The sequence below is a fragment of the Cetorhinus maximus genome, chromosome 14, assembly GCF_964194155.1.
Source record: "Cetorhinus maximus chromosome 14, sCetMax3.hap1.1, whole genome shotgun sequence".
Lineage (NCBI taxonomy): Eukaryota > Metazoa > Chordata > Chondrichthyes > Lamniformes > Cetorhinidae > Cetorhinus > Cetorhinus maximus.
Window position 1 is genome coordinate 107,662,331 of NC_135892.1, and position 22,799 is coordinate 107,685,129.

Here is a 22,799-nt window from a genome sequence, read left to right on the forward strand (position 1 = left end):
CAGTGTCTTTATCCAACAAGCCTACAGGGAAGCCCCAATTAAAAATTAATCTATGGTCTCGCCAATTAAATGCAAATTTCTAGGTGCTAAAGTGATTGGGATACATTGTAGACATGGGAATAATATTGTCATGAGTTAAGTTTTCCTTTGTTTTATCTATAAGTTTGAGTTCGTGCCCTTTTTTTTAAGCACGTTCGCTAAATTACTTTTGACGCAGCCAACCTAATTGTCAATTAAAAAGAGGCAAAGGTCTGTATTGTTATAGTGATTCATTCTTTCACGGTTTTTATTTAAAACAACAATCCTGATCGTTAGAAGTGGACGGAGGTCGAGTGCAGAGGATACGAACCACTATCTATATATATATATATGTATATATCAGGCCACTGGGATTTGGCAGGGTCACAAACCAGTTACGTGGTAGCTGCCTAGTGGTTCTATTCCAGGTAAAGGGGATAATTCGGTCCAGAGTTCACCGCCTACCCAGCAACTCAGTTTGGAAAGGAGCGAAGCGCTGGACGGGGAGTCGGTCTGAAAAGCTGGAGTGTGGATTATGGAAGTGGCGTTTGGGTCTCCCGGAACTCAACGTTTCAAACACAGAAAAACGTTTGGTAAAAATCTACCAGCACGGATCTTGTTTAAAAACTTTTTTTTTGATTTGAGTCTGGGAGCTTGAACTATTGTTTTCCAATTCCTCTCCCTTAGCCGCCAGGAAAGAGGAATCTACATCCATTCGGTCCAAATACCCACAGAAAACACCGGTAAGAGTTGCCTGGTCTCAACCCCACCACTTGATGGTTAGTTAACTCGATCCCTCTCCCTCTCCCTCCCTCTCTAGTGGTAAAAGATACTTGCTGCTTTCTGCAGGTTATTGTGGAACGGTATCCCGGCGAGAGGCATTTGAAAACGCTGGATAAAACCAAATTCCTGGTTCCTCAAGATGTGACCGTGAGCCATTTCATTACTGTCATCAGGTATCGTTGGGTCACGAGTAACGCGCTGAATCAGGTCTATTGGGTTCTAAACACTTTTTAAATTAAATTCACCTTTTGACTCAAAGCAGGTAACACGTTCTTTTTAAACTAAGAATTAACCAGTTTGCTTTGTGTACTAATTTTTGAAGTGGGGATTGATGCATCTGCAAAATTACCATTTGTAAATAGTCTGTTTTGTGTATAATATCTTAACCAAGCCTACAGGAGACAGGATATTATCATTCTATTTGCACTTTTCTGATAACTCTTCCTGGACTGACATTGTTAACGTGTAGGGGGCAAGTGTGGCTATTGAATTCGGTTGGAGAGCTTTTACTAATTTAAGAGGATTGGTATTAACAGCTGTACTAATCTAAAAGAAAAATTACAAGGATAATACCCCAATGAGATGGTTTACCCCATCAGGAATGATTGAACAAACTAGGACTCTTCTAGAAAAGTTTGAGCAAGTAAACCTTAAGATTATGAATGGGGTTTGATTAAAAGTAGATGCTCCCATTAGTAAGGGAGACAAACTAATGGACCTTAATAATCATCATGCTTATGGCCAATAGGGAATTCCCAGAGACAACGCTTGAGTGCTCAATGTGAAACTTGTAGCCATGAGGTGAATAACAGATATCAGAAAAGAATAGAAGGATATATTGGTAAAGTTAGAAGATAAAGGAGTGGGAGGAGCCTTAGAGCACAGACCTGTTGGGCTGAATTAACAACCCAGGTGGGCCACTCTATACTATTGGGGTCTACATATGAAGTTTGTTAATGGATTTGTCCTTTGCTTAGGAACCGGTTGTTTCTAACACCTAATCAAGCTTTTTACCTTGTGGTGAAGAACAGAAGTCTCTCAAATATGTCTACCACCATTGCAGAATTGGACCAAGAATTCAAGGATTCTGATGGCTTCCTGTACATCTGCTATGCATCCCAGGAGATGTTTGGTACAAGATGGTTGGAACTCTGAATTCAGAGGTGGGAATATGAAGAAAGACACTTCCTGTTACATTGGTAGAGTATCTGTCTATACACACTGCATCACTTCAGGAATTATTTCTGTCTGTCTGGTTTTAAAGCAAAAACTTTTTTCTCAATTTGTGGTGGACACTTAAACTTGCACTAACTGCAGATTTGAGTTACAAGTTTACATTATGGGAAGGAAAATAGTACTTGTGTATGGTACCCCTTTAAGTTTGAACTTTGCTAGCAGAAAACATACCTAATCTTGAAGCCAGTAGGGTGTAAGAATGGGCTGTTGGGTGGATGCAATGACCTTCCTCTGGCCAGAATTGCATGACTGACTACTGTGTACCACTTGACTGCACCCATTCTGTTCCTGCAAGGCCCAATTTTAGTGGTCTGCCAAATCTAGCTTGCTTTAACACAAAGTGCCCATTGAGGAATGGAGAGCAGGTCAAATAGAAATGTAGTCTTGGAGCATTCTATAGAGCAGTTGCTCTGTCTTTAAGTCCTGTTTGGTCCACTTCTCAGTGCAAAATGCAGTAGTCTGGAGCCTTTCTGTTCCATTCTGATTTGGGAGCTCTAGTTATGACTGATAACATGCTGATTATTGGGGTTTATTTATAGTACTGGTACCATACACTAAATGATTAACAATTGACAGTTGATCCATGCACTCTTATTTCACTCTTTTTAAGTTGCACCCCTCTTCTCTCTCACCACACCACCCCCCTCAAAAAAAACAATCATTGCTTCAATATACTTCCAAACATGGTTCCTAACCCATTTGGAAGGACAATCCTATTGTAATGGTGGTTTTTAAATCTTACGCAAGGAAAATATACATAATTTTGAGCAAAACACTATTGTCAAGTCATAGATATCTTTTGTACTTTTAAGGCAACTTTTGGTCATAAAGGCAGTTTATCTACCACTCTTTGTAGTTGTCTATTTATTGCAGAATTTCAATCCAGTGCTGCTATAGGCCAGTTAGGGCAAGATCGCCTCAAACTTGTGCACCTGCTATACTGACATGAAGTTGATTTATGGCAGATATGTCAAACATTACTAGTGTGTTTGGGGTAATTTCATGATTAAAATGGGTTTGGTGAGTAGAGATGAAATGACTGTGTAGTATTTCAAGTGTTGCAATCCCAAAAAGAGAACTGGGATGCCCTTCAGTAATAAAAGGATTATTTCAGTTTGCAATTTGAAAGGAACAAATTTGTATCATGGGCTGAATGTTGCTGTCAAGGCAGCATTTGTGGCTCATCCCTAATGGCCCTTGAATGTGGTGGTTGAGCCATTCTTAAACGACTGCAGTGCTTGTGTAGATACACCTATAGTCTTGGGAGTTCCAGGATTTTGACTCAGCAAGTGTGAATAAATGGTGATTTATTTTTTTTTTTGCAATGGAACAAAACACACAACAAAATTTGTACAGAAAGATATTAACTGCACTAGTGTTGTGATCTAGTTGGAATCCAACTTTGACTTGCGCCATGATAATTCAGAAAAGTTTCCAATCTGAGTGAAGGATTTGGTTCAGTGCTATTAGGCAACCTCCCGTTCTATGGGAATGGATATGATGAAACATTCACTAATGCAGAAAAATTTGGGCTGATGAGAACATGTAAAATTTAAAAAAAAACTTCTGACTGTCTCAAGGTGTCTTGCCCACCATCATTACTGTCTACATGTCCAGGCTCATGAAGATCAGCTACCTGGATAGCTACTGGAGAACTGCCTTGGTGACTTGTAAAAACTAACAATTAACCAGCAGGAGAATTTGGGGCTTTTCCTGAACTACATATGCTGGAGTCCAGTGTATTTAATGTGTTTTTAGATTTGTCTGCAACCCAATTCACTTGGCTCAAAGGCCAACAATTTCTGATCATTTTATAATGGCTTACAAATGGTACCTTTTTAATTTAATCATTGACTTCTGTGGCAAGACAGACTAAGCCATTAGCACAATATGCTCCTCTCTCCCTCTCTAACCTGTCTCTTTCTGAACTTGCCATACTGTTCTCTCAGGTCCAACCCTGAACTTTGTCATCAAACCTGCTGACAAGGGTGGTGCTGTTGTCTGGCATACTGACCTCTGCCTCAGAGGCTGAGTGCCAGCAAACAGGCACTTTCTCCTACCTCCCCCTGGATCATGACCCTCACCACAGAACATCAAGCCATTGTTTCCAGGACTATCATTGACCTCATCTCCTCTGGAGACCTTCCCTCCACAGCTTCCAACCCCAAACAGGACTGTCCCAGCAGACCGATCGTGTCAGCCTGTCCCTGCCCCACAGAACTCATTTCTTTCTATTTTGACTCCATTCTCTCCCCTTGTCGTTTCTTCCCACCTACATCTGTGATTCCTCTGATGCCCTAACACCATATCAACAATTTCCAGTTCCCTGGCCCCAACTGCCACCCCTTCACCATGGACATCCAATCCCTCTACACCTCTAATCCCCCGCCGGGATGGTCTGAGGGCTCTCCGCTTCTTCCTCGAACAGAGGCCTGAACAATCCCATCCTCCACCACTCTCCTCTGTCTGAGCTTGTTCTCACTTTTCTCACAATTTCAATTTCTCACTCACCTCACTTCCTCCAAAAAAAGCGTGGCTGAGTACCCACATGGGGCCCCAGTTATGCCTGTCTCTTTATGGAGTATGTGGAACATTCCTTGTTCCAGTCCTACTCCGGCCCCACCCACAACTCTTTCTCTGGTACATCAATGACTGTTTCGGTGCTGCTTCATGCTCTCGTCTGGACCTGGAAAAACTTATTAATTTTGCTTCCAATTTCCACCCCTCCATTTTCACATGTTCATCATTTCTGGTGATACTGTCCACCAATATCCATTACAAGCCTACCAACTCCCACAGCTACCTCGACTACAGCTCCTCACTCCACTTCCTGTAAGGGCTCCATCCCATTCTCAGTTCCTTCGCCTCCATCACATCTGCTCTGATGATGCCACTTTCCAAAACAGTTCTTCTCACATGTCTTCCTTCTCCCTTAACTGAGGTTCTCCACCCATGGTGGCTGACAAGGCCCTCAACTGTGTCCGGCCCATCTCCCACACATCCACCCTCACACCTTCCTCTCCCTCCCTGAACCATGATAGGGTCCCCCTTGTCCTCACTTATCACCCCACCAGCCTCCACATTCAAAGGATCATCCTCCACCATTTCTGAAAACTCCAGCATGATGCCACCACCACAACACATCTTCCCTTCACCCCCCCCTGTCAGCATTCCGCAGGGATCGTTCCCTCTGGGACACCTTGGTCCACTCCTCCATCACCCCCTCCCACGATACCTTCCTATGCAACCACAGAAGGTGCAACACCTGCCCCTTTACTTCCCGCCCCCCCCTCCAGCTTGCTGTCCAAGGGCCCAAACACTCCTTTCAAGTGAAGCAACATTTCACTTGCACTTCCCTCAATTTAGTCTACTGCATTTGCTGCTCCCAATGCAGCCTCCTCTACATTGGAGAGACCAAACACAGACTGGGTGACCGCTTTGCAAAACACCTTCGGTCTGTCTGCAAGTGTGACCCAGACCTCCCTGTTGCTTGCCATTTCAACACCACCCTGCTCTCATGCCCACATGTCCGTCCTTGGCCTGCTGCAATGTTCCAGTGAAGCTCAACACAAACTGGAGGAACAACACCTCATCTTCCAATTCGGCACTTTACAGCCTTCCAGACTTAACATTGAGTTCAACAACCTCAAACCATGAACTCTCCCCTCCATCTCTGCACCCCACCCCTTATTTTCTAATTTATATATTTTAATTTTTCTTTTCCCATTTATTTCCATCCATTGTTTTATTTCCACCTTTTAGCTTTCAATCCCTACCCCACCCCCACTAGGGCTATCTGTCACTTGCTTGTCCTGCTTTCCACCCTTAATGTCACCATCATTAGCACATCCTTTAGCTAATATCAACACCCCTTTGTCCTTTTGTCTATGGCATCTTTGGCCATCTCTTCTTTGCCTCCAACTATCACTGGCCCTCTATCAAGCTCCAGCTATCCCATCCCCCTCTAACAGCTTATATTTCACCTCATTTTTCTTTAGTTCTGATGAGTCATACGGACTCGACACATTAACTCTGCCTTCCTTTCCACAGATGCTGTCAGACCTGAGTTTTTCCAGCTGTTTTTGTTTGATTTCCAACATCTGCAGTATTTTGATTTTATCTTAGCACAATATTTAGGACTGAAATGGTGTAAACAGGTATTGAGTTTGAATAATTGTCATTCAATAGTAATGTTAAATATATTCCTTTTTTTAATACTAGTTTTAAACAGGTTGCACAGATGTTTTCATTGAATAAAATAAATTTGCACTGATAGGAAACGCTGAGACTTCAATCAGAAAATCAAACTTCCTTGAACCAAGATTCCTCAAAACCTTCATAGGGAAACAGAATAGGGTAGTGACTTGCTAAATTTCCTAAGGGTGTATTTTAGACAAACTTGTTTGACTTTAACTCTATTGTAACTGATCGATTACTGAACAAGAATTTGTCAACCTCCCCACACTTGATATTCCACCTCATAGTATAAGCTCTGGTTTATACAAAACTGCTGCTTTTAGCCAATTAAGTCGTTTATCAATCAAATGTTAAGACAATAATGGCCTGTGCATTTATGTAGCCAAATAAGTATCTTGAGTTTCCTTTCCTATACTCCAGTGGCTACACTTCATCATTCACATTGCTATGCAAGTTGTTTAGGATGGAGATAAAATACTTTCCCTGATATTGGGAAAACTCCAGTGGTCTTCATGTCATAAGACCTTCAGTTTAATATCTCACCTGAAAGACAGTACTTCGCTTGCTGTAACACATGCCAGCCAAAATCAGCTCAATTCTCTGGAGTAGGACTTGAATCCACAACTTTCAAACTTATGAATAATAAGCTCTCAGCTGGGGATTGTAAAAATGGAGTAGTCTAATTTCCACAAAGGGTTAACCAATAGCAAAAATGTCACTTAGACTGGTAAAGAGAAACATTGAAAATCTGGGGGAGGAAGAGAGAGGCTATTTCTTAAAGCAGCTACTGTACCTCATTTATCATACACAAGTTTACAGGCCTTGAGACCATTCACGCATTTTTCACTTTTTACTGTGCAACCCTAAAATTTGTCTGCCCCATGATCTTCCCCTTTAAAATGACAGCAAGTACATGAGCAATTAAAACAGAACACTCAACACATTACTGAAAAAATGGTGTTTTTATTAAAACTGATGTGCTTCTTGTATTGGCCAAAAAAGTGCCAAAATTCACTGTACAGCACAATTATCTCATACAAATATCCTTTTGCAGAAAGTGATGCAGTGATTTTCCTTAACAGTAGCATGGGTGCCAACTACAACTTAAAATACAAAAATTTTATAGCTAAAGAAAAATATTCAGTAGTATACACATCCCATTGTAGATTTGTACTGTAACAGTGTTAACACTCTATTCCAAACAGCACCCGTGATACAAGTAAAACTGACAAGCAGAGCATACTGTCCAATTACATCCATCCCATCTGTGCCAACCATTCAGTTTACACAATCTGTGAAAAAGGAATACTTCTGTCATTGTTCAACTACCTTTCCTTTAAGGCAAAGTGCACATGGGCACTTTGACCACAGAGGTGTGCGCAGCTATGTACTGTATTGCAGAAACCCAACAAGTGAAAGTTATGATTTGCAATACAAATGTAATAGGCTGTTTAACCCAAATACTTTACAGTTTAAATATTTTTTGTTGGAATGTGCAGATTAACTCAGTCTAAATCAGAGTATGCACACAGCAGTATGGCAGCAGAATACAGAGTCCTTCAATACAATAGTACATTCTACCATTTGGTCTATTACCTAGAGTGGTAACATGCAGTAAGCAAAGCTTCACCCAATACAGTATCCTTTTCAATCAAAGTGGCCTTTTGGTTTCAACCCACTGCATTTAATTCAAAATAGCATTTTAAGGCACAGAAACAATGTAGTTATACATCAATCTTTCACAACACCAGCCCAGCATCAGGGAGGGGTAACACCCAGAGCAGTTTGCAAAATTATTTTTGTAATTTGAATAAAAAACTTGGTTAATACTGTATTACTTTTAGTATTTTAAGAATTAATTTATTTTCCTTGAATTAAGGGGAGTGCTGGGGAGAGGGAAATTGAAGTTTAGATGGAAATGCTAATGGAAATGTCTGACTCTCCCCTCCAACCACCAAGGCAGGTAGGAGGTTCTTTGAAGTAACAACTGTCAAATGATTTTATTCTTAAAAGGCTGCAGTGATGAGCAAGAGAGGTCATTACTTGGATTCTGTTTGGTGTGTGATCAGTCAGATGACATTTCTTCCCTCCAACTTTATACTTATTGAGGATAAGACTTTCCCCATTGCAGTGGGAGGATGCAGAATTGTTCCTAATGCTACCCAAATGGCAAATGGTGTCTGGTAAGAAGGGGAACCAACTGAGTCTGTAACTCATTCCTGATATGCCATCATTCATCCAGCTTCTAGTTATGTACAATCAATCAAGACTGCCTGTCTGAAGCTCAGGAAAATCTTTTACCTGTGTGGGCTGGGAAGGTCCTAACCCAAAAGGAAGCTGATAAAAATGGGGATCGAAAAACCCATTATTAAATCAGTTTTACTTCAAGCTGGCTGAAAATATTTCACACCAATATATTCAATTCAAAATAGGAAAGTTACAGTTACCTAAGGTATAAGCTGAGGTGTATTTAACTGCAGTATTGCATGGAGCATCATCAGACTGCCTTGTTTCCAACTTAGACACCAATGTAAACATTTGATAGATTTAAAAAAATAAAATCCAAATACATAAGCACATTGCTTTCCAGTAATAACTTAGTTGAAAAAAATGTACTTTGATTTTGACTGATCTTAATAGTAACAAATCTTCAATTTTTGTCCTGATGAAAACAGATACATTCAAACATAATTCATTTTATAAAACAAGCCGACTTAAGACTGTTATCTTACATTAAAACAGTTAGCCAAGTTCTTATATCAACTGCTTTTATATTAAAGTTCTAGTGTAGAGTAAGATAACTTCTAAGATGGAAAATTCCACCATGATATTGTCTCAAATGGGATGGGAATGGGGGGGACAGAAGTCTAATTTCCACAATAGATTATGCCGGAGTTAGATCTTCTCTATCCAGTGCCTGCAAATGAAGAACAACTAAGGACGATTAGTAGAATTTTCACTGCCCCTGGCAGCAAGACACTTTGGGAGATCTTTTCTGTGTTTGGCCAGTGGCCACACCAAAACCTTCCTGTACTTCTCACCAACATAATACCCCATGGGCATCAAATACTAACCATACTTAAATACTGAACAGGGCCTTGGCTGAAGAACACGTTTTATGACAATAGATTTTAATTGGGGATGGCTGGATAATGCAAAACATTGATAGATAGGTTGGACTAATGTCTTGATTAGATTTAGTTTTATAGTGGGAAAGAAATGTAATGGCAAAAAAAGTAGTTTCTTCCCTTCCTCTTACGTAGGCACTGACTCTTCCGGACATATAAGCTCCATGGGTACTAGCTGCCCTCTAGTTCATGTATGTGAGAGCTTACAAAATAGGTTTCAGATTAATTAAACACAGTGGGTATGATAGCCAGGCCCGATAGCGTGTGTATAGACAGCAGCAGAGTACACATACACTGCTGGAAGATTCCAACATGGATATATGTTTTTTTTTAAAAAGGCAACTGCGTTCAATGATTGAAACCAGTTTGCAGAAGCAAAAATACTAGTAAAATTTTTTCCTTATCTAGGAAGGAAATTTATAATGGACGGCACCAATCTGTTTATTGTGTCATTTACACAATGCCAGATTCAAACAATTAACATTAAACGATTTTAACCTCTCTGTTCCCCCTTCAATCTTAAAATTAGAGCTATACGATATAGGAGCACCAGAAAGCATCTTTTTATCCAAAGGGGTAGTTTAAATATGGAACAGTCTCCTCCAAAGACTGGGGGACCAAATCAAGACTGAGATGGACCAATTTGAGAATTTTGTATGGATTTTCAAGGTGATGAGTCGAGGTACAGATCAGTCACTTTCTAATTAAATGGTGGAAAAGGTTTGAGGGACAGAATGGCCCACTCCTAATTCCCATGTTCCTATCAGTGATAGGCTACATTACAAGTAAATGAAGAGATTTCACTTCGCCAAAGTAAACAGTGGCACTAACCAGTGATCAAGACTTGTTTAGGCTAAACTGTCTAACAGAATTCTTTTCTGCCAATTTTGCTCCATCAACACATGATTAACTGTGAAATCAACAACGATATTTTTCTTTAAAAAGAGCTTTCATATCAGAACAATATGTTTAGAAGAGGGAAACAAAATGGGCTATACACGTACTCTGATGCTGAGCTTCTCAAAAAGGACTCCCGCTAGCCTTTGTTGGGATTCAGCATGGACCAAGCCCGCTTGGCAAAATATAAAACAAGTTCTTATTTAATACCTAAGATTTTACATAAATATTATTCAAAGTCTCAAACTGCAGTAAAAATACAACTAAACAAATATATAAAGCAGCATCTTCAAGTGAAAAGACCTTTGACAGATGATTTACATAGTGGTACAAATAGCTTCCTCATTTTACTGAAAAATCATAGAACAAATAAATGATTCGAGTAACAAGAGTCGGAATCAGTCTCTCAATGTACAGTAATTAATGCTTTTAAAAATAAACTAAGATTGTATTTGAACAGAGGTAAAAGATGACAATGCTCCATCGACAACCAGTTATTTAAAAAGCTTAGCTAGTTTTAAAATGCACAATAACACTGGCAAGATGAATCAGTTGGATTACACGTCAATGTTCCATTTTCTAAATTAAAATTTTGTAATTACTGGACAACTTTAAACAAAAAAGACAATCGTGTGATTGAAAAAAATTCACCCTTTGAAAACTCAATCACACTGGATCCTCTTGCTTTTCCCTGATTATTACTGGTCACTGGTACAAGTACAAAAAGATATAATTTAAAACAAAAGATTCTTACAATAACAGGCACAATCCGCAGAGGTACACAGTCCTCGCATTGGATTCCTTTGTCATTTAACTTGTGAGCAACTATACCCTTTATGACTCATTTCAAACAGGAGGAGCTCAAACCCCGCTGCTGTAACATGATTTAATTTTAGAAATGTTCAAATGACTGGCCACATACCTCCATAACAGCCTAAACATAGATGCTTTTTACTGTTGTATAAATGAAATGATCCAATGCAGGTCAGCTGAAATAATAAGTCATTCTTCAGGGCAATCTGGGAGAAAAGGGTTTCTTTCTGATGCTGCTTAGAACTCCACACAGAGTCTGGAACTCTGGCACCAAGTAGAGCCTAAAGCAAGTGGCCGACTGAACCAACTTAGCACATCTACAGAGCTGTAAAAGGAGGCTAAAGAAAATGAAGGTGGACCAGCAAATTTGTATGGATCTACTGGTTGTACTGATATGAAGAAAAATGTCTATTAGCTTACCAAATTCAGTGTAAATCCCATAGTACATGGAAAAAAAAGTCCCACAAATTTTTATAATTTTACACATTTCAGACTAAAAAAACACCAAACGCAGCAAAAGCCAGAACTCAGCTACAGTTGTTACTGAAAACTAAGGATTGGCTTTTGTTTGGTACTGTGGAATACAATAATTTATACTTATAGCTCAGCTCCTGGTTGTGCAATATCCAAAGTTAACCATCTACTGGAAAAAAGTAGAAATATCTTCAAGATGTGTTAATGGAGCAATTTTCTTTCAACAACCATTTAACATCACTATGTAAACCATACAACTTTGTGAGGGATTACTGCTATAAAAAGGATTTGGAAGTGACAGTTGATTGTACCCTGAAGCATCTAGTTAGGGTAAAGTGACAATAAGGCAAACTGAGTACTGGGATGCATCTGGAGACCAATGGATTACAAATCAGAATAAGTTAAATACAGTCAATCTAAATCTGATAGCTGGCGCTAGACAGCATGAAAGAAATCAGCGTTCAAACTGATCCACAGACCTGTAAAAATTACATCTTCGGCATAAAGATTACATTTTACACAAATTAATTTTTCAAGGAGGCTTGTCACATATGTTGAGAACTAGCAGCAGAATATTTTACATATGCTATTGTGCATTGCTTTCCAAGTTATGTCTGCTTAGTGGACCAATGCAGCCTGAACAGAACAGATTAAGGTAATAAGAAGGCAGATAAATGTAAACCAAAGGTGAAGTGATCACACTCCACAAACTTATCACAAAAGCTTTCACAGCCTCCCACCCCACCTCCCCGCCGCCCCCCCAAAATGAGGAAGCGCTATTAAAAAAAAGCTGAATATTAACTAATTCCAGTAAATTCCTTGGATGTGGAGTTTTTTTATGACCCTCTAATTAATGTACATAATCATAGCTACAGTTTTCTGAAATTTAACTTCCAAAAACAGTGAGCCATTAATCCCAGGGTCACTGTCAATTAAATGATAACCCTCTTAAACTTCTTCAGAAATAGTTATAGTTCTTAGAAATTATTCCAGATTAAGACTTCAGATCTAAGTAGCAATGTCTCAGTATTTTAGTTCCTTTTGTAAACTGCAGATTTTGTTCCAGATAACACAAAAGTATATATTATTGCAACTACATTTTACACAGTATCCCTTTTGTTGGTTTACATAGTGCAAGTTACAGCTTTTATTCGCCCAACTTCGCTCATCCTTTCTTGATGATGTCAACTCCCTCAATGGGGTACAGTTCTATGTGCAACTGACACCTCCTGAATTACCTCACCCAAATTGTCATAATTCACATGTGAGTCAACAGTTAGCACTGGCAGATTATTTCACTGCAAGGACATGACATTCTGGTCCAGTTCCATCCTTACAACAGTTGCACTTAATAGCAAAGGTCCGCTATATAGTGACCAGTGCAAAACTAGGGGTGCTACAGTCAATTGTAGCACTCTTAATTGTCACTCTGACTGGGATCAGTTGACTCAGTTCAGGCCAGGTAAGAAGCCTGGGATATTGTTGGGCTCTGTGGCTCAGCGACAGAACCAGGAGCCATTGGGTGAGGTAGCTGGTGGGCAGAGGGGGGGTGGGGGCATCACCAATTCATTCTTTAGTTTTAAAAAAGTCATTCGCAATCTGTGCAAAATGGCTGTTTCATCAGCCTTCAGCATTCATGGAGCGTGGAAATTTTGTCAATCAAATATGTGATAAACTGCAGCATTTAAATTGAGTTTGCATAGTGACTACCACAAAAATTGGCATTTGAGAAGGTAACTATGTGGAACAACACTAAAAGAGATACTATTGCTCTCTGTCAGGGAGAAATAAAAATCAAAATTGTGAGCTAGAAGAAAACATAATTCATACCAGTCAATAAGAGTGTGTTAAAATTCTTAGATCACAGTAGAAGGTTTAATGCATAAAAGGCTAATCAAGTTTTTTTTTGTTTAGGCAAGTGACCCAAAAAACCCAATCAGACTTACAATTTAAATATGGAATGGGCACACCTGTAATGACCTCAGATAAAATTTTGTCATGTTTAATACATTCAAAGTGCAATATACCAAGGGCTACATGCAAAACTGATCCTCCAGTTCCACATGCAGTAGATTGATCTCGAGTTTGCCAGCAACAAAATGCACTTCCTTTCCCAAATCTGAGAGCCAGTGCTAGGTGCAGGATGGACAGTTCTTCTGTGCCAGTGACCAAGATCAAATCCAGCTCGGATCCAGGATGTGAGGATTGGGTGTTAATAAAGAGGGCAAAGTTGTGAGATGATATTCTTCATCTGTCCTGATCAGATATGACCCCATGGGCCTACAGTAGAAAAGTGTCACACAACGCCTTGAAAAAAAAAAATTACATTCTGTTCACATTTCTTTTTCCAAACAAGGTCCATTGCATTCATATATTTTCGCTCCCAAATTTTAAAAAATGGAATGTTCATATGGTCCCGTCTTCCAAGGCAGTGAGTGCTAAGACAAAAACTCTCTCGCCAGTTCAAAGCCGCTTGGTTTGCTAGGCTTGGATTCACTTCTGCAGAGGGGCACCGTGCCATCCTGGCTTTGGCCTTCCATGTCCATGTCGAGTAGAGAGCAGGCAGCAAAGGGCAAACTGGGTTGGCGTTCAGTAGTGAGAAGTATGTCCAAACTAGGCACTGTGGCATCTCCTGAACCTTCCGAGGGCTCGTTTTGGCTGATCGACTGAGACACAAGTCGCCAGGGGTCTGTTCTGATTCGGGACAAAGAAGGCCGAGGCCGAGGCACCATGTCCCCAGATTTTGGTCTCTCGGGTGTAGCGTCCCTTTTTGGAGCTCTTCGTCTTGCAGACGCTGGATATATGGTTTTGGGATCTGGAAGACGTGGGAACTCTGATGACTCTCTACGTGGACTGGAATCAGAAACTCCATTAGCTATGAGAAATATAGAAAAAAATAATGGTTTCACAATCATCTGAAAAAATGATTCTGCATCCATCCAAATAAATTTTGGATTTGATTTTTGTCCCTACACCAGGCTGGCATATAACCTGGTGTATAATACCCCAGAAATGAAAACCATATTGCCCAATTAATAGGACAACGGATCTTAAAATTCAGAGCCCAATAATCAAGATAATATTTTTAAGAGCAAAGCGCATCTCAACTCCTTCCATGTAATGCAGTGGTACTCAATATGATGCATGGATATTTGTGCCCAGTTCCCCTTTGTAACTGACACGCTGTTCCATATTTCTCTGGCGTCCATTCATTGCCTCCCTTGGGGAGAGGTGGTGGCATAGTGGTATTGTCACTGGACTAGTATTCCAGACACCCAGGGTAGTGCTCTGGGGACCTGGGTTCGAATCCCACCACAGCAAATGGTGAAATTTGAATTAAATAATAAAGGTCTGATGATGACCATGAAACCACTGCTGATTCCAGACCCACAGCAATGTGGCTGACTCTTAAATGCCCTCTGAACAAGGGCACTTAGGGATGGGCAATAAATGCTGGGCTAGCCAGCGACACCCACATGCCATGAATGAATATTAAAAAAGAGCAATGGTGGCTGTTGACTCATTCAATGTTATTCGCTTCCCTTTTTTGTGCTCTCCAGCAAATGAAGGCAAGGGTGTGTGTCTTTACAGCTTTAATCTCAGGTTCCATTCATGTAGCAGAGCTCTACTGAAGTACAATGTTTCTAAAAAGGATATCAGTCCTATGGGGAGGTTTTGGTGCCTCTCCAGTGAGACACGTTGGTATGAGTGGTGTGATTGAAATCAGGTGGGGAGTGGGGAATTCCAAGTGTAAATCGACATCCCCTCACTCATGGTGCAGCCTTCCAGGAGAGTGGCTCCTGAGCAAGATATTTGGTTGGGATTGTGGCCTCTGACAAATAAAAAAACTTACTGGCTGGGCTTCCATCTGATGGCAGCTGGCCATGGTGGGTTACATTGTGATTAGCAGCTCCCTCTGCTGGCACCGCACTGGATTCTTTCAGATGCACAAAAACGGGCATGCCTGCGTCCGACAAAGGCGACTCGTCCAGGTCCTTGTGTACCCCGTTTACAGAACCATTCAAAGGATTGTCAGTCAAGAACTCTGGTCTGTGTATGACAGCGTCTGAGGTGAGGGGTGTGTTACAAACGGATGTATCCTCGCTGTCCGACCGGAGCAAGGACCTCGTGGAATTACATTTGGATATGGAAGACATTGACAAGAGATTAACAGCGTGTGAGTTCAGTGAGGGAATGTTTGTTTCCTCTTTCCTGGACACTGTCCTGTTTGGAGGACTTGTGCTCCTGCGGAACCTGCTGGTTCTCTGAAAGAGGCCCTCCTTTTTCTTCTTCTCCTCTTTGACCTCAATTTCCTCCGAAACCTGCGATTTATTCACCTCTCTGACATCAAACCCCAAGGCCACAGATGCAAGCAGCACAGCACACCCATACAGTACCATATCAGTTTTCTTCCTCTGCGTTAATCGCTTCAGGCTGTTTGTGGGAGTGACTTGTGGGGTGCTGTTGGCTGAACTGATGGGAGTCACCTCCTCTTGGCTTTCATTACCGCCATCTCCCTCTCCCTGATGATCTTTACGAAGAGGTAGATCAATATACACCTGATTAGGTAATTTGGACTGCTTTGGTCGATTTTCATAGTCTTCAGCTGCTCGTGTCTGTTCAGAAGTGCTCCCTGTGAATAAGATAATTGGACAGTTCACTGCCACAGTCAGCATCTCTTACATAGCCACACTGAAGTTAATAGGCAAGAGGGATCAATGAGTAGGTTCCAGTTCTCAGGGCACAAGACTTCCAGAATAATAACCAGGGTGATCATCTGGAATATTTTCTTGAGAGAGCTGCCCAAATGTGAGGTCAACAATGGGTCTAAATCTATGCACCCTCCCAGGGAATACAAAATAGCATGAAAAATAAACATTCATTTCCTCAACTTAAAACATCCACGATAGTGTGTGAACATTAAGAAAGAACCTTCTATTCGCTTCCCCTAATTGCATCTAAACCACATGAAATAGACTGCCAAGTCTGTGCTGAGTTAGCCAAGTCTACTGTAGGAGCACTACAATTGGTTTCAACATCCCTGGGCTAAGGTGGTCAGACTGCCTGCTCCGAATGCGAACATCCAGATGTCAGCCAAGGAAAAGATTGAGCTTAGTTTCGATTTGCCTCTGCCACATGGTCAAACAACCTGGCTGGATATTTCAACCTCCAGGCTCAGATATAATGGGAGACACACCAAAGGGTTTCAACATTCGGATAACCAGATAATCACAAACAGCAGCAGGAAGTCCGAGAGATTTCCCCCCTGAATCCAGTAGCACCAACACCAACTGTATCACCTCCAAGTGAAATATCACAGACTATGGTCTTGCCAGCCTCCTACATTGGTTTTCATTTACAAAGTATCATCCACGTATGTCAGACACTGACACACCAGTGCAGTACTAAGGGAGGGCTGCACTGTCAGAGGTGTCGCCTTTTGGATAAGATGTTAAAACAGGGCCCCATCTCCCTGCTTTGGGGGGGGGGGGGGGGGGGGGGTGTAAAAGTTCCCATGGTACTATTTTGAAGAACAGGGGAGTTATCCCTGGTGTCTAATATTTATCCCTCAATCAACAGCACAAAAACAGATTATTTGGACATTATCACATGGCTGCCTATGGGAGCTGCTTCTTGTCAATTTGGCTGCCGGGTTTCCTACATTACAAGTGACTACACTTCAAAAGTTGGCTGTAAAGCACTTTGAGACATCCGCTGGTGAAAAGTGCTATATAAATGCAAGTTTTTTTCATTGTCACATAAATTTCCTTTACTGCCTCTGAGTAGCTGGTTAAACTGCACGTGGAATGTAAAACATTTAATAAAGAGTTATAGGTAAAAATTCATACCCTGGTCTGGAACATTTGCAAAAACTGAGGTTAGAGGTAAAGTTGGAGTCTTCAATAAACTTGTAGACCATGGATTGTTTCCATCTGACAAAGGCCTTGTCCTAAAATTTAAAACAAAAATCATTTTGTATCATCTTGCTTCTCATTGTGTTCTACTTTTCTCCCCACTAATGCCCCTGTATACACCATGACAGAGAAGGACAGACAGGCCCAGACCTGCTCTCACAGCTATTCACACGCAGGAGCAGTGGGGAAAGGATAAACTGAAGCCCAGGATCGGGGCCTATCACTTACCTGCACAGAGTGTCGAAGCAGGAGCAGACTTGAAAGAAAATGGGAGTAGCAGAGAGAGGATAAATTGAGGCCCAGGCTTGGGGCCTATCATTTAACGGCAGAGATAATTTGATCAGGAATGGACCAGCCCACACGAGTTTGAAAAGAAAAAAGAGGGGAAAAAAATCAACTGTGACGTGACAGAAATTATACAACACGGTTGATTAGCTGGTGAGTTTTGTAGCTTTGTTTCCCTATCTCCAAAGCTAGGGAGTTAGTCCAGGGAGCTGGGAAATTAAAAATGTCATTCTTTTTAACAAAAAAGGGTCAAGTAAAACATTTCAGTTAATTTCCCTATATTTAATTGATGTCAACAGAAGAGAAGCGAGTAGCTGGTGAGTCATTTCCAAGTAGCAAACTTTATTATCGAGTAGAAAGAAGAATGGCAGGGCACCTCTGACCTCTGCAATGCACATCTTGTTCCATGTGGGAACACTCTAGGATGCTTTCCATTCAGTCTCTTGAGCCTGCTCTGCCATTCAATTAGATCATGGCTGATCTTCTGCCTCAACACCATTTTCCTGCACTATCCCCATTTCCCTTGATGTCTCTATTATCTAGAAATCTATTAATCTCTGTCTTGAACATACTCAATGACTGAGCCTCCACAGCCCCTTGGGGTACAGAATTCCAAAGATTCACCACCCTCCGAGTGAAGAAATTCCTCCTCATATCAGTCCTAGATGGACTGCCCCTTATTCAGAGACTGCATCCCCTCATTCTAGAAACCCACCAGGGGAAACATCCTTCCTACATCTACCCTATTAAACCCTGTATGAATTTTGTATGGTTCATTCTTTTAAACTCTAGAGAATATAAGCCAGTTTCCTCATAGGACAATCCCACCATCCTAGGGATCAGTCTGGTGAACCTTCATTGCACTACCTCTATGACAAGTATATCCTTCCTTGAGTAGGGAGACCACAATACTCCAGGTGCAGTCTAATCAAGGCTATATACAACTGCAGCAAGGCTTCTTTGCTCCTGTGCTGTAACCATTCTATCATTTAACATTGCCTCCTGTGAGAAAACACATCCCATCATAAAGGAAAATTGTGTGTTCTTCAACAATTAACACTCAATAGTACTGGTTCACTTCAGAGCGAATTACATGCAGGTTTACAGGCCATGAACATTGCTTCACTCCCGCAGTTGGTTAATACAGTTCCATAACACAACAGAGCCAAGATAACCCATCTTGAATACCATTACAAGTTTAAAACAATCCTCTTCCATGCCAGACTTTTCCTTGCCCATCCTTATCATCTGAAGGTGTTCCACAGAGACCCTATGGTACCTACCTCAAGTGGTCATTCTCATAAGTCAGACATGACTCTCAGCAGATGGATGTTGGGAGTGGACTCCTCCATCACCCCCAATAACTCAACCCCTCCCATGGCACCTTCCCATGCAATCGCAAAAGGTGCAATACCTGCCCCTTTACTTCTCCCCTCCTCACCATCCAAGGGCCCAAACACTCCTTTCAGGTGAAGCAGTGCTTCACTTGCACCTCCTTTAATTTGGTCTACTGCATTCGCTGCTCCCAATGTAGTTTCCTCTACATTGGAGACATAAAATGCAGACTGGGTGACCGCTCTGCGGAACACCTTCGGCCTGTCCGCAAGCATGATCCAGACCTTCCTGTCGCTAAAGGGAAGTAGAAATGTGGTGAAATAAAAATGTTTAAGGGGGGGCTCTCTCCTCCATCCCTACCCCTTTTTGATTCCCCGGGAGAAAAATGCACAGAAGATCCCTGCTGACAAGTGCGTGAACATCAGGCAAGTATAGATTCAGGCACAAATATGATGCCCTCCACAGTCAATCAGTAAATAAAGCTAGTCTCAGTAATGGTGACCATGACAATGTATCATCGATAGTTCTTTTTTTACAACAATCTGGTTCACTAATGTCCTTTAGGGAAGAAAATCTGCCATCCTTACGCAGTCTGGCCTACATGTGACTCCAGACCCACAGCAATGTGATTGACTCTCAAACGCCCTCTGAAATGGCCTAGAAAGCAGCTCAGTTCAAAGGCAATTAGGGATGGGTAACAAATGCTGGCCTTGCCAGCAACGTCCACATCCAAGAAAAACAAATCCTGTCAACACACTCAGTTTAGCAGCACATCCACCCACCCCAGAATTGAACCCGACCACAATACGAGTGACTGGGAAAAAGAATCAGCACTCACCTTTCCTCACAACTGGCTCGCTCCTTGGTTTGCATAGAACTAGGTCCCCAAGTCCGCCCTTTTTTTTTGCAAGCTTTCTGCACCTCTTCATCATAATCTTCCTGTCGGTAGATGGTGCTTTTACCCCAGGTTCTATTGCTCTCATCAAGGGTAACTGTACAAAACAGAGTAAGAACATTAAATGTGTTAGAAGCAATCCAAGAGTGTAAAGGACCTGGATTTACCCCCTACAGAATCGCAGGAATTATCAAATAGATTATCAACCAAAAAGAAAAGCGGGGCTCAGACATAGCCAGGTGACACAGAAAGCAACAGATCAATAAGGCCAAAATCCCAGCAGAAAGGATCCTAAAAGTTAAAGCATATTGCTTTGATGTTTGCAAAATAGACCCAAGAGCAGAGCAGGAACAGCCAAATTGTAGCAGCAAACCAAATGGTGACAGGAGCAGAATCTGCTGACCGAGAAGAAAAGATGGATCAGTTTGTCAATTGACAGATGTCTGCCAACAGGCAGATTTAATCTTAAATACACTGTTTAGTGGTGACTACCTAGAGTCAGGCTGTCAAAATATAAAATCATTCACTTCAAAAGAAGTGAAGTCGAGGATGAAGAAAGGTCAGGTCATTCATCTTGTATTAACTTTCAGCATGGTATCTAATTGGACTTTGATTAACCCCAATGTTTTTCATCTCTATTAACTTGCTTGGTAGATCATTCCAAACTTTCATCACTCCTCAAGGGGGCTGGAAAAAGAGACTGCCTATAATCTAAATCTATTAAAATAATCAGACCGCATGAAATTATCACAGAGCAAACTGAGAGGAATTTCAATTCAAACTTTAGTCATCAATATTGATGACATTTTGTTCTGTTCCAATTTTCCTCTCTGCATGGACAGTTCCTACCCATGATTGAATTCAGGGTTGGGTGTGCATAGTAGGTTCAATGACCATTGATACCAACTTAACATCAGATAGTCAGTTACTACAAGGCAGACAGTCTGATATCCAAGGACTGGGCATGAGGGAGGAAGGGAAAGCAGTGCTAACATCTTGACAGCGCTGAGTTAAACCATTTGTTTAAACAGGGATCTAACCTGCACCCTGAAAGTCAATTAGGATAATTCAAGCTGACATCTTCAGACCTCACTTTGAAAGAGTAGGGTGGGGTGAGGGTGGGGGGCATGTAATTTTGGTTTTGTGCCAATGAAAATAGAAATGGAGAGAGATATAAAAATGGGCTGCCAATTCACTGTCACCCATTTTACACTAGCGTGCAGTCAAAATTATCCCCACAGTTTCTAAAGTGAATGCACAAATACATTGGAAATATTACATAACTGGAGGAATTGGTTTGATTGCTTCAGGAGGGACACCACTGAACAGTGCATTACGGAGCTCAAAGATGTATTGCTTCCTGATGATTTAACACAAAAGCCTTGCCTTTTGCCTTAGCCCTACTGAGGGATTTGCTTGTATATTCACTTGCGATATCCACATCCTGTTGGTATACATATATGCTGTTGCGGTGGCCACTGGAATTGGCAGCATCTGATTTGGAGCTCACTGAGGAAGATAAACAAAATGGGGGGGAGGGTGGTGGAGGGGTAAAAGCTGTCCATTTTAGTTTAAGTACAATTGTTTTGAAGCTCTGTTATTTGTGTGCAGAAAGCAATTTACAATAACCACTTGTAAACAGCACTGAGGGAGATGGCGGCATAGTGGTGATGTCATTGGATTAGCAATCCAGAGGCCCAGGCTAAAGCTCTGGGGACATGGGGGTCAAATCCCACCACAGCAGCTGGTGAATTTAAATTCAAATAATAAACCAGGAATGTAAAGCTAATCTTAGCAATGGTGACCACAATGGTATAAAGATCCATATGGTTCACTAATATTCTCCACTTGCCTGGATGAATGCAGCTCCAACAACACTCCAAAAGCTTGACATCATCCAGAACAAAGCTGCCCACTTGATTTGCACCCCATCCACCACCTTCAACATTCACTCTCTCCACCACCGATGCACAGTGGTAGCAGTGTGTACCATCCTCAAGATGCACTCCAGCAACTCACTAAGACTCCTACGACAGCACCTTCCAAACCCGCAACCTCTACCACCTAGAGGGGCAGCAGATGCATGGCAACACCACCACCTGCAAGTTCCCCTCCAAGCCACACAACTTCCTGACTTGGGACCATATCACTATTCATTCGCCGTGGCTGAGTCAAACCTACACCACGCGGACTACAATGGTTCAAGGCCACCACCTTAAGGGCAATTAAGGATGGGCTAAAAATGTTGGCCTAGCTAGTGACGCCCACATCCCATGAAAGAATAAAAAAAAACGGCCACCTGGTCTGGTCTGCATGTGACTCCAGACCCACAGCAATGTGGTTGACTCTTAACTGCCCTCTGAAACGGCCTAGTCAAGAGAAATTAGGGATGGGCAACAAATGCTGGCCTTGCCAGCAATCCCATGAAAATATGAGTTAGCATCTGGTATTTTGTTAGTACTACAACATTTTTGGGGATTTTGTTCCTAATAACTTATCAGGAAATAATGACTCAACAAATATAGAGTGCATGACTAGAGGCCTATAAAATTTTCAGCTTTCCTTCACAATTTGTAGAGGCAGTCAAGATTGAAAGGATCAACAAATGTCTCTACCCAGAGGAAAAACAAAGATGTTTATCTCTCTGTATGCCCATCGCTTAGAAACGCTGCATTGGTTAAAGACTTGTGACTGGCTAATCTGTGCCAATTTTGTCCCTTTCTCTAAAGGCTCAGGTTCTGACTTACAATCCCACAGGCATCAGCAGTTCTCTGCTAATTCCTCTTATTGTGCCTGTATGATGCATTCCAGTGGCAGCATTTG

At 41.5% G+C, this 22,799-nt stretch overlaps 2 protein-coding genes across 6 annotated transcripts in view; one reads left to right on the plus strand and one right to left on the minus strand.

Moving 5' to 3' along the window:
• The first annotated feature begins 553 nt into the window (after window positions 1–553).
• On the plus strand, window positions 554–1,956 carry LOC144689340 (microtubule-associated protein 1 light chain 3 gamma-like). Its single transcript, XM_078556373.1, has 4 exons — window positions 554–611; window positions 706–761; window positions 868–974; window positions 1,779–1,956. Exons 1-4 carry the CDS (start codon window positions 554–556, stop codon window positions 1,954–1,956), a joined length of 399 nt encoding a protein of 132 aa, XP_078412499.1.
• A 5,225-nt stretch (window positions 1,957–7,181) lies between these two features.
• The window catches only part of LOC144689934 (mitogen-activated protein kinase kinase kinase 21-like), an 89,773-nt gene continuing 74,155 nt past the window's right edge, over window positions 7,182–22,799 (minus strand). Inside the window, exons 7-11 of one of the 5 annotated variants that reach the window (XM_078557453.1) lie at window positions 21,363–21,485; window positions 19,920–20,073; window positions 17,396–17,496; window positions 15,944–16,179; window positions 7,182–14,421 (exon numbers count right to left, since the gene is read on the minus strand). In XM_078557453.1, the coding sequence (XP_078413579.1) occupies window positions 13,843–14,421; window positions 15,944–16,179; window positions 17,396–17,496; window positions 19,920–20,073; window positions 21,363–21,485 (1,193 nt within the window). In that variant the 3' untranslated portion in view covers window positions 7,182–13,842. Of the gene's footprint in view, window positions 14,422–15,399; window positions 16,180–17,395; window positions 17,497–19,919; window positions 20,074–21,362; window positions 21,486–22,799 lie in introns of all 5 variants that reach the window. The other 4 variants (XM_078557450.1, XM_078557451.1, XM_078557452.1 and 1 more) reach the window with 4 other exon arrangements.